A 16231-nucleotide genomic window follows, 5' to 3' on the forward strand; every position below is an offset into this window, starting at 1 on the left:
TCTCTCTCACCCCTAGGAGGCAGTCACCAGTAGGAGATACTTGAGACAGGGCAAAGTGATGTGAAGGGCGTGTTTGATTAGTCTCTGCCCAGTAGCAAGTGGGGCTGAGCTCCCTTAGGTTTCAAAGAGAAGAGCCAGCCTAGGAACACCCTAGGGATGCAGGATTCATGCAAACTATCACCACCACATCTGTGATGTTCTGTGCACATCTGGGTTTGTTAATTATAATCTTGTGTTTGTATAGTTCATGTATTAGAGAAAAGCCAATCATTATTCATGCCTCACTGTCTCATTTGAATAGTAGGAGCAGTGTTTTACTGTCAGTGTCTTCTAACTTTAGCCCGCACGTGTCTAAAAGCATTTAGTTGGGAACAGGTATTCTGTTAGATGATGGAGATTGTTACCCAGCGGCATGTGTTATTAAACCCATTTAACTTATAAAGCAAAGCTCAAGGGTCTGCTTGGTGGGTAGAGTCCCTTGCTACCAAGTGGACAGCCTGAGTTTGATCCCTAGGACCCACAGAACGGACAATGAGAGCCAACTCCTGAAAGATGTCCTCTGACCTCCATATGCATGCTGTGGTTCACGCAAGCCCTGCTGCCCTCCCACAGAAAATAAATGTAAACAGCACATTTTCAAAAAGCTCCACCACGAAAAAGCAAAATTCTAATTTTTTTCTCTGTCCTCTGTTGCTTTCTCTTGGATACATGACCTCAGAATACATCAGCCCCATTGTCAGCCCAGGACACCCTGTCTCTAAGCTCTGTCCACTCATCTGAGGTGGGCACTCCCCCTATCTTCTCGGCCACATCACCTGCCACGCCTTCCCCACTGGATGCTGAGACTTCACAGAACTGCATACCATTCCCAAAGCACCATTCCTCGTACTGCTGGGGGTTCTATGCCCTGGTCCTTTGGCCTGAAACCCTCACTCCCCACTTCCCAGCCATTGCTTTGTGTAGCCTGCCATCACAGCCCTTATACTGACTTTCTCTCTCCCACTTCTCTCTCATTCCAAAAAGAAATAAACATGAACTTCTTTCTAGGGTTGACGCAGTTTGGGATAAAGTCTCCTTACATAGCCCTGGCTGATCTGGACCTCCGTATGCCACGTAAGCTGGCTTTAGACCTTTCAGCAATTGTCTTGGCTCAGCCTTTCAAGTCCTAGGATTGCAGGCAGGAGCCACTATTCCCAGCCAAATGTAAACTTCTTGATAACGATATTTTAGGCTTTATATTTGTAAAATTTAACATAATGAGCCATGCGGAATAACAGAATAATTTATTCAACCAGTAAGTCTATAAATCATGTTTGTGTGCCAAATCTGGGCCAACACTGTACAAAATCAAGCCACAGATTTTAAAATATGAATTTGTCATTTGTTGAAAGGAAATTTTTGTATGGGAGGAAGAAAGAAAAGGAGGAAAGAAGTATCTATATGCATCCCCACCGATCGTTCTTTCACATCTTGTCAGTAGGGGAGGGATGGGCCACATCAATATCAGAAAGGGAAGAGGACTTCCCCGGACACTGTGCAAAGGAGTGGACGTCGATGCTGACATTCACAGAAGGAAGCCACTCTTTCTACAATAAAACATCACGGTTCTATCTATTTAGTTTGTCTTTCTACAGAGGAGATGACTTTGCTGGTAAATATATAAAACATAACAGTGAGCACCCCAGCCATGGCTCTGTCCTCCAGAGACTGAAGAACAGGAGGAAAGCTAATCACTAAACCATAAGAAATAAATGATCCAAATTACAACTGTGCATGCAAAGTGCTTAAAGCAGCAGCACAGCATTATGGGAAAAGCTTGGTGCAGGACAGAATGAATGAGTTCTGCATATACAGAGACATGAATGCTACCTTTTGGGAGACCCACTCCAATGAGTATTACAATGAAACTTTAAAAATACTGTGTATATAGTGTATGTGTCAATTTGTCAGTGTGTGTCCTTGTGTGTCCGTGTGTGTGTGTGTCCGTGTGTGTCCGTGTGTGTGTGTGTGTGTGTGTAGACCAGGAGTCAACATCAGGAGTCTTCTCTCTCATGTATCTTTTGAGACATCATCTCTCACTGAAACTAGAGCTCACAGATTGGCTGGGCTGACTGGTTGATGAACTGCAGGGGACTGCCCATCTCTAGGATCACAGGTGTGCCTCACCATGTGTGGCTTTGTCATGGGCACTGGGGATCCAAACTCAGGCCATCATGTTTATATGACAGTCTCAGGTCCTCATGTTTATATGACAGTCTCTGTACTGACTGGGTGCTCATTCTCTCAGCCTTTTAATAGTTACACAATGAGCCTATATTTAAACTAAAAGTTTATCTTCATAGATCCATGGAAATATATTAGACATAATAGGAGTGAGAAATGGTGAGGTGAAAGGGAAAAAAGGGGCTGGAATTAAAAATGGAGCTGAAGATAAGACTTCTACTAAAAGACATCATTAAATTTTCATAGATATATTCCCACTGTCAAGCACACTACTTTTTATTTATTGGAACTGAGTACATATTTGCTGAATTTACTTCACCGAATCTACTTATGGATGGGTCATTAGTTTCATCTTTAAAACTTTTTTTTTTAGCAGAAACAAAAAGGCATAGTTCGCCAAATAAGTATCTATAAGATTAAAAATGAATACATGCTTTGGAAAAATAAAATATTCTTCTAAATTTAGAGCAGTTAACTTCTCTTGCAGGTTCTTAGAAATGAAAAGTTAATGGGTTCAGTAATGTGTAAGACATACTTTTCAAGTTAAGGCAATGCGTATATTTAATAGGACTATTTCTCTAATCATTTAAGTGCAGGTTAAAGCTACCACTCACGTTCATGACTTAGTTCTCATTAGTCATTTCTGCTCGCTCTGTTTTTAAGCTGTTCCCCCTTTCAATTTATAAACCAGTGTTCTTAATCCCATCTGGCTTCCGCGTCATCGAGCTGCCATTAAAAATAGTTTCCCAAGTCCATCCCCCAAGCATGGAGATGAGAATCTAGGAGCTGAAACAAAGCTTCAATGTTTTTAGAAAGCAGGGAGGAATATTTGTGGGTGGGCTGGAGAGTGACTTCTCAAAGCTGAGCCTGAGATTGATACTTAAGATCTATTCGAGACCCATCCCTAGGCGGTCCTTAACAGCTCCATGACTCAAAACACCAGTTTACTCTCGACTTAGGGACCCACTCAGCAGTTTCCCGGGCTCTGTAAACACTTCATACTCCATTTATGAACGCTTACTTCTGACTTTACAATCTTATCGCTTTTCCCGTAGTGTCCTCTAAGGATGCGGGTGGTAAAGATTTCCTCCCCGGGCAGACTGGCAGGGGTGTGAAGAGTAAAGAGAACCTGGAAGGTGGAACTTCCTGGGAAGCCTTGAGGTGGATGGTTGCCTGTTCTCAAGGAGAACCGTGCAACCTTCGGCGCCTCATATTCATTCACTTCTGGTAAATGAATGGATCTGTGAGAGCGCTCACAGGTCAAGGAGGCCATCTGATTGTGGGCTGAAACTTCTAAATTTATGAGCCCAAACACTTTCTCTCAAATGTTTGTTTGTTACAGTAATGCAAAATTTGAGAGAAATGTTTGGGCTCATAAGTTTAGAATTTTTTCCAGTACTTTCTCTCATGTTTTCCATAATAATTTTACAACCAACTAGATGCTTCCCATCAGAAGAAAAATACCGAGAAGAGTTGTATTGCTTTTTTTTTTTTTTTTTTTTCAGGAGACATAGGAGAATGGTCAATATTGTGTGACTTCCTGCCTGGGAACATGATTGTCTGTTTAGTTCCTCTGCATAATTTATGTCTTTTGTTATTGCTCTAGGGAAGTTTAGATCACATAGATTCTACACATTCCTGGTCATGGTGCTTTTTGATCTGCTATTCCAATGAGGTCTTCCTCCATGTGTCTTCTAACATGTTGTGATATATATATATATATAATGTATTTATTTTTTTCATATTCATTTTTGTTGATAACTCAATGAATTCTCTCTGTTTCAATAGTATGACAATTGCTGCATTTATTTACTGAATACATTTAAACTTTATATTCATTAATCTTTTTTATTGTTGTACTTTTTTCTTTATGTAACTTTTAACAAGTTACATAGATGGTTGATTAAATTTTCTGGGTTTTGTTTTGTTTTCTGTTGATATAGTAACTTTGGTGTATTCATTATCTCTTAAGAATTGCTTTATATTTATTTTGTTGGATTTAAAATGAACTGCTTTATTATAAAGGTTTCTAGAAATTCTATATTGCTTTTTAGTATTTTCTTTTTGATCTATTATTGCCTTGAAATGAGTTTCTTAAAAATTTACAGTAGAAGGATTTTTATGTCAATAATAATAATTTTACTAGTTGGGATTAAGGATAATTATTTTTAAATTATATACTTATGTGCTTTGATTTAATGAAAATATGTTACCCCAAATAATACCATTTAAAAAGGTTGTTTGGGTGCTATAATAGTTTGAGTAGGTTTGGTGCCCATAGACTCATGGGTCACGGGAACTGGCACTATTAGTAGGTATGGCCTTGTTGGAGTAGGTGTGACCTTGTTAGAGGAAGTGTGTCACTGTGGGGGTGGGTTTTGTGGTCTCCTAAGCTCAGGCTCTACCCAGTGTGAAGGGAGTCTCTTCCTTATTGCCTGTGGATCAAGATTTAGATCTCTTAGCACATCCTCAGCCCCATGTCTGCCTAGACACTACCATGATTCTCGCCATGATGATAATAGACTGAACCTCTGAAACTGTAAGCCAGCCCCAATTAAATGCTGTCCTTTATAAGAGTTGTCTCAGTCATGGTGTCTGTCCACAGCAATGGAAATATAAACTAAGACAGGTCCAAAAAAATACATTATTTATTTTCAGAGTTTAATAAGTTAAAATCATATAATGTTCATTGTATTCTCTATACTTGACTTGTTATGAACTGAAAGGGGTATATTAAATTCAGCAACTTCAATGTATTTCTATTTATATCACTGGTAACTTACGCTTTATGGATTGCATTTCCTTTATTTGTTAAGTGCACATTTATGTTCACTAGTATTCATTTAATTCATTGTATCAATCTCATGTATAACTTATACATTTATATTCAGTGAGTTACCCCTTCTGTCCTCTTCTACTCCCTTCTCTTTCTGACTGCTTTTCTTCCCTTTTAAAATATTGTTTTAGAGAAGGTTTCAGTGTGTATCTCAGGCTAGCCTTAAACTAGCTATGTAGCCTAGAATGGTCTCAAACTCTTTATGTAGCCTAAGATGGTCTCAATTTGGAAATTCTCTGCCTCCTGAGTGCTGGAATAAGAGCTACCCCCCCCCCCCCGTTATTGAGACAGGGTCTCTCTACATAGTCCTGGCTGTTCTGGAACTCACTATGTGAGAGACTGGCCTTGACCTCAAAGATCCTTCTGCCTCTGTCTCTCAAATATTGGAATTAAAGGCTCTGCCACCACACCCAGCCCACCCCTTCGCTTTCTAATGCATATACCTCTGTCCTATTTCATATGGAATTTCTCCTTCCATTGTTCTTTATAGGTCACTGAATTTTTTTTAAATTTTTATGCTTAAATACATATGGTCAGAATTAACAACCTACTTCCTATTGTTTGTTTTTTGTTTCATTTTTAACATTTTATGTCTATATGTTTTAATATTTAAGATCCTTATTATCTCAATAATTATAATACATAGTAGATTTAATTCTTTATTTTTATGTGTTATCTATAGAGGCTATAAAAGAATTGATAAAATGTTCCCACTCTGTTTCAGTTTTTGTTTTTACCTGACATTCATCGATAATTATTCAGAATATTTATAAATATATGCCCGTATTGCTGGCTGATTAGCTTTTAAGAAGACGTGTTGGTTCCCATTATTATATATGAAGAACTAGCAGACTTTACCGTCCCTTCCCAGTCTACCCTTGTTTTGCGTTCTTGCTGCATAATCTAAGCAATGTAAATTGCATTTACATTTGTCACTGGCTGAGTCAGTTTTCTGCTGCTGTAGCAGAATACCACAGGCAGTTAATCTGTTGAGAGCAGAGATCATTTCTTTATAGCTCTGAAGCGCGAGTGTTACAAGATGCTGCTGTTGAAATCATCTTTCATAAGAAATCCACTCCCACGGTAGCATTAATCATGAGGGCTCTCATGGGTTAAGTAAACACTTCCGGTCCTATGAGGACTCTCATTGGTTAAATAAACACTTCCGGTCCCAGGAGGCGCTCATGGGTTAAATAAACATGTTGGGTCTCACCTTTCAATACTGTTGCCACAGCAGTTAAGTTTCAACATGACTGAGGAGAGGGTAATCAAGCTATGGTAGTCTATCAGTCTAGCTCACATTGTTCTAAAGTCTTAGGTCTGTATTAAAAAAAGCCACATCTCTCCAACAGTCCATTGAGCATTTCCTCAAATAGGTTCTGATAAATCGAAATATATTATTGAGTTCCTTTCATTATTGACAATATTCTCTATAGTCTTGAATTTTCAAAATTGTTCACCACGCTCCGTCTTAATTTGACCAGTTGGTTGAAGTTCTTATGCCCCAGTTTCCTTACACAGGTCTTTCTGGTCAGCTTGGATGGATTCACCCTGCCTGCTCTGGCTTTTACTGCTTTAAGCTCTAACCCCCACAACCCAAGTTACAATGTTTGGGTACAATTGTGCAGTTTTCCACAAGTTTTTTGTTGTTTGTTGATACATTGGTAAACTAGTTAATACATATTTCACCTTCATTATTGTCTATTTTTTATTTTTGCTACTTTTGAAATATTTCCTTTTATTGGCTTTAAAATTTCTCACAAGGTAAAGTTTGCTGCTTTTGGTGCTTCGTTCCATTGATATGAATATATGCACAGAGTCATCCTGGCTAGACTACTCAGCCCTGGAATCCGAACAGTTTCATCACCTTCCCAACTCACCCCGGACTTGTCCTTTGTTGGGCTGTTTATTGATGCTTCATCAAATCCTTCTTACTTATTACTCATCCTTAAATGGATGGATTCCTGTAGACTTGCTGTTTTGTAGACCAGGACACTTTTGCTGGGGGTTAGGGTGGAGGCCCTGCCTAGCTCTCCACTCCTCTTACTGTTTCTCCAGTGCTTCCTCTCGGGACAACTCTGTATCATCCTGTGTGTTATGCACACTGTCATCCACAGCATGCTCCAGCCTCCACCTGTGTTTCTCGTGGCTAGAGCACAGGAAACAGAGGTGGGTTTTGGAGCTGGGCCCATCACCTTTAGGAAGTGCGTGGATGGTCATGTTCAGAGGTCTGCCACTGCTGTGTACAAGCTTCCTTCTTGTGTCTGTGTCTGTGTCTGTGTGTCTGTGTCTGTGTCTGTGTGTCTGTGTCTGTGTCTGTGTCTGTGTCTGTGTCTGTGTCTGTGTCTGTGTCTGTGTCTGTGTCTGTGTCTGTGTCTGTGTCTGTGTCTGTGTCTGTGTCTGTCTGTGTCTGTGTCTGTGTCTGTGTCTGTGTCTGTGTCTGTGTCTGTGTCTGTGTCTGTGTCTGTGTCTGTGTCTGTGTCTGTGTCTGTGTCTGTCTGTGTCTGTGTCTGTGTCTGTGTCTGTGTCTGTGTGTCTGTGTCTGTGTCTGTCTGTCTGTGTCTGTGTCTGTGTCTGTGTGTCTGTGTCTGTGTCTGTGTCTGTGTGTCTGTGTCTGTCTGTCTGTGTCTGTGTCTGTCTGTCTGTGTCTGTGTCTGTGTCTGTGTCTGTGTCTGTGTCTGTGTCTGTGTCTCTGTGTCTGTGTCTGTGTCTGTGTCTGTGTCTGTGTCTGTGTCTGTGTCTGTGTCTGTGTGTCTATGTCTGTGTCTGTGTCTGTGTCTGTGTCTGTGTCTGTGTCTCTGTGTCTGTGTCTGTGTCTGTGTCTGTGTCTGTGTCTGTGTCTGTGTCTGTGTGTCTGTGTCTGTGTCTGTGTGGCATCTACTATCTGCTGCTTTCATGACTTTTACAGGCTGTGACGTCTGTGGAAAATAGGATTCCCCCCCCCCCCGCCTCATTTTTCTAAAGCCCTACATTGTACAATTCTGTGGTTGTTGCTGCCTGGGAAGGATTTGATATCTTCCAAGAGGAGAGATGAGAAGTTGTGTCTCTTGCAGGGAGTCTCTCCCTGCTCCATTTCTCATCACTGTTACTGCCTCATTCTTTACCCAGGCCCATGTTCACATCTTGGGATGACAGCACTGCTCTCCTTTATTCAGATGTAACCCACTCAAGTTTTCATCCTGAAGTTTCCTGCTTACTCTAGTCCAACCCACTCTTCCTCAACACAGCCTCCAAGCTAATCTGCTTTCTGCTGCCTTATGGTTTCACTTGGAATGCCCTTTTCTTCTTTTCCCCAAATTGTTACACTCCTGCTTGGAAACATTAACAGATACTTTGCCTCCTTTAGGGATCCTTTCTTGACATCTCCTCTTGGCAGAATTGATCCCTCACCTAATGCATTCTGCAATACATTGTCCATTTTAAGATCATTTATCATGCTGCTCACTGTACTTATTTCTCTGTCATTAATACACCGGTGTACAACCCTAATGCCAACTGATGAATAACCAATCAAATGCAAAAATCTGAGGATGAGCAGCCCTTACCCCTGTTCAGACTGATTTGATTTTCCATGTATCCAGTTGAAAGGAAGACTTTTCAATTCTGGTTCATACAGACTTTCTTTTTAGTTTTTAATGGGATTTAATCATGTCAAAGAAACTTTGCTGTTCATGGGTAGTAACAAAGACTGCCGTAGGTTTAAAACTTTGTACAACTCTGGAAATTGTGGCAGCCACTCACGGAGGATCTTCTGCATTGCAGGCGACGCAACGGTGACGATAGCGCATAGATACACCCCCAGAGAACAACTGAAGGCCCACACTCAGCTAGCAGACATCATCATAGTAGCTGCGGGTAAGTCTGCATTGATGGTTATCTGGTGGGGTGACATGGCAGAGTCATTCCTGCCCTAATTTTTGATGCATTTAAAGAACATATAAGAGACACACATAGGTAAACATATGACTGACTCCTGTGAACTGAAGGTTGTCTCTGCACAGTCATCATATTGGCCATTGTACCTACATCAGCATCTGTCACACCACTGTGTGCACTTTGCCAGCCACTTTGACAAACATGACTGAGCAACATTTGTACGAACAAATTTGTGCTCACTAAATAGCATGATTTTCTTTCAGTTTTGAGATTAAGTTCTTTTGTAGTTTAATAAAGAAAGAAATATGTGAAAAATAATATGTATATATTTATTATAACATGTTTAAATTGATCTGTTTTAATTAATAGAGTAAGTAAAGTCACCAGAATGATATTTTAGATCCTAGAAAAGGCTAGAGTACAGAGCTCATATGTGTGACTAATTTACTTAGAAATATTGAGAGTCTACAGCATGTTTCTGATTTAATCAAACATGAACGATTTCAGATGGCAGAGGGAAGATTGGATTTGCTCACTCAATAATCATTGAACTCTTACTGCACAACAGAAGATGTTACAAATTGTAAGGATATGAGACTTAATAACATGATGAAGCCCAATCATTGAAGACGTTAAAACATTTGTGGGAAAAAGCATACACAAACTCAATCAATCGAAAATCATGTCAGATAAAGAAAAGTGCCACACTGAGGTTTAGTGAAGGAAGAGAATACCGATGCGACACCATTTTAGATATCAATCACTGATAATAATTTTCAAGAAGTGGCCATTGAGTAGAGTCTCATTCCTGGCCCTTCATCTGCCCACCAGATCCACTCTGCCTTGTCTTGCTTTGGTCTTTGTGTCCTGTGGACAGCCTGGCTTGTATATTTTATCCACTGGCTTCTGCCAAGGTTTGGTGCCACAGGAAATCTGAAGGGAAGGGAGAGAAAGCCCTGGGTGGGTTGTTTTTTCTCTCTTCTGCCTCCTTCCCTCCTGCTACTTTCTACTGGTGTCTTTGCTGGTGATGTTCTTCACTCTCACTGTGCTGTGGTAGGGCTGTGCCCTCCATGTGCCCCCCTCAGGCATGGGCATGCACATGCATTCTCCCATCTCTCACACCCCGGGCTCTCAGTGACCCCAAACACAGCTTGGAAAGTACAGTATAACGTTCCTTTATAACTCTTCTTCATATGATGGTCTGGGGTGGATTCTGTGCCCTAGGTACAGTGGAAGAAAATTCAAGGAAGCACATCTCAGAGAATAACATTCCAAGGAGGGGGGAGGGAGAGGGGGGGGAGAGGGAGAGAGTGGGAACAAACCACAAAGTCATGGGGGGGGGAGGTTGCTGGCTGTACATGGTATGGTCCAAGCTGGAGATATTGGGATTTTATTGTATATACTGTTTGGTTATGTTTGTGTAGTAAGTAGTACGTTATGAAGGATAGCGTAAGAAATACACAAATAAGGTCACCTTATTTGTGATCTCAAAGGTGTGGACTTTGGTGTGAGCCAGGGATGGAGAAAAGAACAGTAGACAGGCTCACCCATTTAAAGCCTCCATCAGAGTGTCAAGAACTGTCACTATAGAGCCAAGAGCAGAGGCAACGAGAAAAGCTATTATGATTTCATTTAATGGATCCAAGGTAGTTTTTTTTCCTTACTTGGTATATATAGTGTTTATTTCTTATTTATAGTCATAATTATATCCAACGCTTGAGTGATAGCTTTTATCATTCTCCTGCTTCATTGCATGTTACTGGCAATCTCCAGCTTTAAACGACACAAGAATTTATATTTTGAAAGTGTGTTTAATGCTAATAACTTGTAAATAGTGAGCCATGTTTCTCAACGTTTGTGTTTATCAACCATAATATTGAATGGATTGTTTTCCTAGTGGAGAAAACTTGCCAGCGTGTATTCAAGCTTGTGTTTTGTCTTGTCATCATGACAAGTGGCAAGTCCTCTTGTGAGATCCACTGACAGTCTTTTGTGACTGAATCAACACATATGTGACAAGTCGTTCATTATACCTGACATGGTCAGCATCCTCAAACTTCTCCCGTGGGCTTCTGTTTAAAGTCTGAGGTCTGAATCCATTCTAAGGTGTTACAGAAACAAGGAGAGGCAAACAAAGAAGTCTAGAAAAGGAAGAACTGAGCTTATCCATAATTAACCCAGAGCGGCCAGCATGGTAAAAGGCCCATGCTCAGGTCCTTTTGATTAGCTCCTCCACTACAGTCCGGCTCCCTGGGAGGATCCTCTCACCACCAGAGGGCTCCAGTCCTATTTTATGAAATAGTGATTTGGCCACAGGCCACCATGGCAAAAAGACATTTTGAGGGAAGAGAAGGAGAACAATTCATACTCCTTGTTCCCATTTCTTTTCAGAAAGCACATCACGCTTTCTGAGTGCTGCAGGACTGCCTCTCATGCAGGCCCCGAGATCATCCTGAAGAAATAAATACTTAGTCAGGGGACATTGTCTGGGAAGAACATTTAGACTTTATGAGAGACAAATAAAAATGATTGCTACATTTCCACTTCATTCACTAATAGTCACGAGGAGAATTTAAGGATAAAACATGGAGATATTAGTAACTGCAGTAATGACAGAAACCAGGAATCTATACTACAAAGAGGCCTATATAACTACACAATAGCAATAAAGTATTACTAGAATGGCCACAGCATACATCCTGTGTGAGAAGCCAAAGAATACAATTAGGAGTGGGAATCAAATAGGTACAGAGTGACCTAATGGCAGAGGTAGCTAGAGCAGTGAGGGCTGGGACAGCGTCACAACTAGAATGTCAACATATATGGAAACAGTTGCATCTAGAAGTCAGAAAGAGTGTGTGTGTGGGGGGGGGGTAGGTGAGTGTGCTATGCGTCAGAAAGACTGATAACATTCTGTAGACGACTGTGGAGAATTTGGTGATGAATTCTGGAAACGGGATTGCAGAAGATGAGTAAAAGAAGAAATCACTGTGTGGTGACCCTGAGGCATGAGTAATATTAGCTTAGTTAACACTGACCTCAGCCCTCTAGTTTCCCGTAGTATTCACCCGAGAGGTCGAACTGTATGTTACTTAACTCTTGAATATATGCCCCCCAGACTGATATTTGGAATTAGTCAGAATCTCAAATTAGAAAATCAGATCCTGATAAACTAAACTTCAAGTCTATGGGAAGCTACCATTCTGACCCCATTTGTGGTTGTCTGCATCTTCATTCTCCTATGGCAGGAGTTATAAGGCCTGATTATGGTCCTTCCTTCTTCTCCTTCTCCTCTTCTAAAGCTGGATAGATAGATACATACTTAGAATCACATTGGGCACAGAACTATGAAGAGAGTTCATTCAGTAAAGGATTTGCCTTATAAACACAGAGATCTGGGTTTGCTACACAGAACCCATGCAGGAAATGCCCAGGCATGATCGACTGTGCTTGTAATCACACTGCTGGGAAAGAAGGTAGGCAGGTCCCTGGGTGCACACTGTCCACCCAGCCTAGACTGTTGGGTGAGCTGTGGGATAACAAAAGACCTTGTGTCAGAAGGGAAACGGTAAACAGTCCCTGAGGGATGACACCGAGGTTAACCTGTTCTCTCTACTCGGGCACATAAGCATGTATCCCCTGACATGGCACACACAGCATCTGCGGCATAGAAGAGGTCCTTGGGCCCTCTTCTATGTGGCTCTACAAGGAAACTGAAGGGTAGAGTAAGTTTGCAAAACTCCTTAGAATTATTATTCAGATAGGACAGCAACTTATTTTTTGGAACTTCCCGAAGTCTCTCCACCCATTTGAGTAAACTCAGAGGAGTGCTGAGTCACTGGTGTGTCCACTTGTAGGTTCAGGTGTTGGCAGTGCTGAAGATGGCACCTTGTCCCCTAGGCCACCCTCTCCCGCAGGGTGATGACCTCCCCAGTCTGCCCTGAGCACCTCTATGGCAACACGTTTCATGAAAGACAACATAATATAAAGTAAGGAGAATGGCAGGTCAGTGCAGAGATGTGGAAGAGTCATCCGCCTGGCTACCACAAGGTGAGCCACCCACGTCCTGTGTGCACTTCTCCCATCGCATCAATTCTTGGGTACATTCCCGTCCATCCTCATCCTAGGACCTCAGACTCTATTCTCTGCTGCATTTCTCACTCCTTGGAGTAGGGTTAGTGATTTTAAAAATACCTGAACACCGAAATCCCAAGGGGCAGGACAGAGCTACAGTCTGCTCACCATCTCCAGCTTCTGCACCCTGGGAGTCTAGTGAGTTCACACAGAGCCACAGCAGTTTAGAACACCACCACCACTGTAATGTGGCCACACTAAAGCATCCTTCTTCCCATACCCTGTTTCTCATTTTCCAGTTTCTCCTTTTTAACTAGACTCTGCCTCTCCATTTAGAATCCCTCCCCTCATTTATCTCAAATTTGTCAATTACCTTTACTAGTATAGAGGGATGTGCACAGGCTCTGGGAAGGGGTAAATACTTAAATTCTAACTCTACTGCTTATTAGTTGGACAACCTTGACAAGTCACAGCATGTGCCTCTTCATATTCAAATTAGCAGTATCTAGAGTTCCTCCCCCCACCCCACCCGCCACGTTCCATTTCCATCAGGATTTATTGTAACAAAAATATATTTATATATTATATATTTTAAAATATTTGTGAATATATTTATATGTATAAAAATTATAGTATAAGTTTTGAGCTGCATTTTAGTGATGGATAAAGATGTTAAATGTAAATTTGTGTATTTAGTGCTTCTTAATTCTTCTTTGAGATATTTTATTCAGTCAGCTCATTTGCCCATTTATTGATGGGCTCATTTTCTCTTTGGGAATTTGGTTTTTGAGGTCTATATACATTTTAAGCTTTAATCCCCTATCAGAAGAGTAACTAGCAAAGAGTCACCCTCTTGTTTTCTTCCCTGTACAGAAGCTCTGAAGTTTAATGTAAGATGCTCTCCTGTATGGCAAATGGCAAAAATGGCAAAAGTTGTGGTGTGTGTGTATGTGTGTGTGTGAAAGAGAATATATATTGCATATATATGCAATATATATTGTATGAATGTCCTGTTGGGAAGCTTTATGGGCTTTTATCTAATTTACTGTTGGCAGACAATTAAACCTCAGTTTCAAAGTTTTGTGTTGTTTCCTCCTCCTCCTCCTCCTCCTCCTCCTCCTCCTCCTCCTCCTCCTCCTCCTCCTCCTCCTCTTCCTCTTCCTCTTCCTCTTCCTCTTCTTCTTCTTCTTCTTCTTCTTCTTCTTCTTCTTCTTCTTCTTCTTCTTCTTCTTCTTCTTCTTCTTCCTTCTTCTACTTCTTCTTCTCCTTCTCCTTCTCCTTCCTTCTCCTTCTCCTTCCTTCTCCTTCTCCTTCTCCTTCTCCTTCTCCTTCTCCTTCTCCTTCTCCTTCTCCTTCTCCTTCTCCTTCTCCTTCTCCTTTCTTCTTCCTCTTCCTCTTCCTCTTCCTCTTCCTCTTCCTCTTCCTCTTCCTCTTCCTCTTCCTCTTCTTCTTCTTCTTCTTCTTCTTCTTCTTCTTCTTCTTCTTCTTCTTCTTCTTCTTCTTCTTCTTCTTCTTCTTCATCATTTCTGAGGACCTGGTAACTAAGTTTTTAATAAGTTTTCAAGTTTGCATCATCATCAAGTAACATGTCCATCCTCTGTAGTCAAAGATGTTGCAAAATCAGAATTTTTTAAAGGTGAAAGCAGACTTTTTAGACATGAATGTACCAGGCAGGTGGTCCCAGTAGAAAAGCTGCAGAGTTCTGCTTGATGCTGTAGCAGCAGGTGGCAGGCTGTTGAATTGTCTGCTGAAGACAGGACATAGGACAAGGAGGCCCCACAGGAACTGTGCATGCATGGTGTGTCCAGAGATACGTTTACAAGCTTGTTGTAAGGGAAACAGTTTGCAATTTCCAGGCAAGTCTGTGAAGTCTGTTTAAATCTTTACTTAGAATGACCTCTTTTGGCCATTCTCTGGACATCAAAAATAAGACTTCTTCATCGTGTTATTTTAATGTGCAATAAAGGCTTCATTTAGGATGCTGCAGGAGGACAAGGGATTTTAACTTTCCTTTTCCAGGAGCAGTCTGCTGGCTCCTGGATTTGTCTTCCAGGGGCTTTAATGCATCAGCATCCACATCAGCAACAGCATCACAGCATCAGCAACAGCACTCCAAATACTGAAGTGTTGTACAGGAGTTGGTATACTTTGCACATACTTCAGTTTTCAGTCCTTCCTATTTTCCATCAAATCTTAGGATCTAACATCCCCTCTCCTGTAGACCATGGGTTATTTTCAATAAAGATGGCTAAATATCTATCTAAATTATCCTTATTAACTTTTAAACTCCTCTTAACCTCAACATATGGTTGAGTAGAGATGTATAATGTCTTCATGTTTCTGAACATTTGAGGAATTCCTCATATATTCCACAAGCCTGTAAAGCCCTTTGGCCAACAGAAACTTTTCTGTATCTTGAGTAGACAGTTTAACTTCAGCCTCACACTGGGTGCCCTTTGTGGAAGCCAACAAGGCTGTGGGTGTCACTGGAACCTGGGAAGAAGGATAACGGTAGACAGAGACACAAGATGCTGGGATCACTTCAAGAATAAACAATATTTATTTTTCCCATTGCTGTTTATATATTTCTTAGCTAGGCATCAGATACAGCATTGTAGGGAGAGTCTGAATATCTTTGACCCCCTTATCAAAGTTTTTACTTCCACACTCCTTTGCCCTGTGGCCTTGCCTGCCCCCTGAGGGCATTTTCTCTAGCCTTTGTCTCATTTCTGTGGTTTTCTGCAATGATCAGGGCACATGTAGGTCAGTGCTTGAGAAGAAACTGCAGACCTCAACAGTGTAAGTCTGTGTTTCTTGGAATACACACTTACTCGATGTGTATCCATTTTGCTGGTAGTACATGCATATTACAACTATATCAGATGCTAGAGAAACAAAGATATATAGATGGTCAAGGATAAGAATCATTAACAGCTCTGCAGAGTAGGGTTTCTTCCAAACTTTGTGAGGGCTTCAAGGGTCAAATTTAAGTCATTAGATTTGTTTGCAAGAACCACCCAGTGTTTTCACCCACTGAGCCACCTCCCCAACCCCTGGGTTGATTTCTATACAAGCTATGCCATAAGGATCTGGCACACTTTTCCACATGTAGATAGCACTTTTCCCAGTTAACACCAGTTTTTAAAGAGGGTGTCTTTTCTCTAACATGGTTCTGAGTCCTTTGTCAAGAATCAGGTAGTTGTAGCAGTATCGGTCAATTTT

At 41.1% G+C, this 16231-nt stretch overlaps 1 protein-coding gene across 1 annotated transcript in view; it reads left to right on the top strand.

The window, feature by feature from the left end:
• Positions 1-16231, top strand: part of Mthfd2l (methylenetetrahydrofolate dehydrogenase (NADP+ dependent) 2 like) — a 92964-nt gene that overhangs the window by 39113 nt on the left and 37620 nt on the right. Inside the window, exon 6 of the mRNA XM_021163363.3 lies at positions 8822-8914. Within this exon, the coding sequence (XP_021019022.2) occupies positions 8822-8914 (93 nt within the window). The remainder of the gene's footprint in view (positions 1-8821; positions 8915-16231) is intronic.

Source organism: Mus caroli, unplaced genomic scaffold (genome assembly GCF_978045245.1).
Source record: "Mus caroli unplaced genomic scaffold, Mus_caroli_1 scaffold_4, whole genome shotgun sequence".
Lineage (NCBI taxonomy): Eukaryota > Metazoa > Chordata > Mammalia > Rodentia > Muridae > Mus > Mus caroli.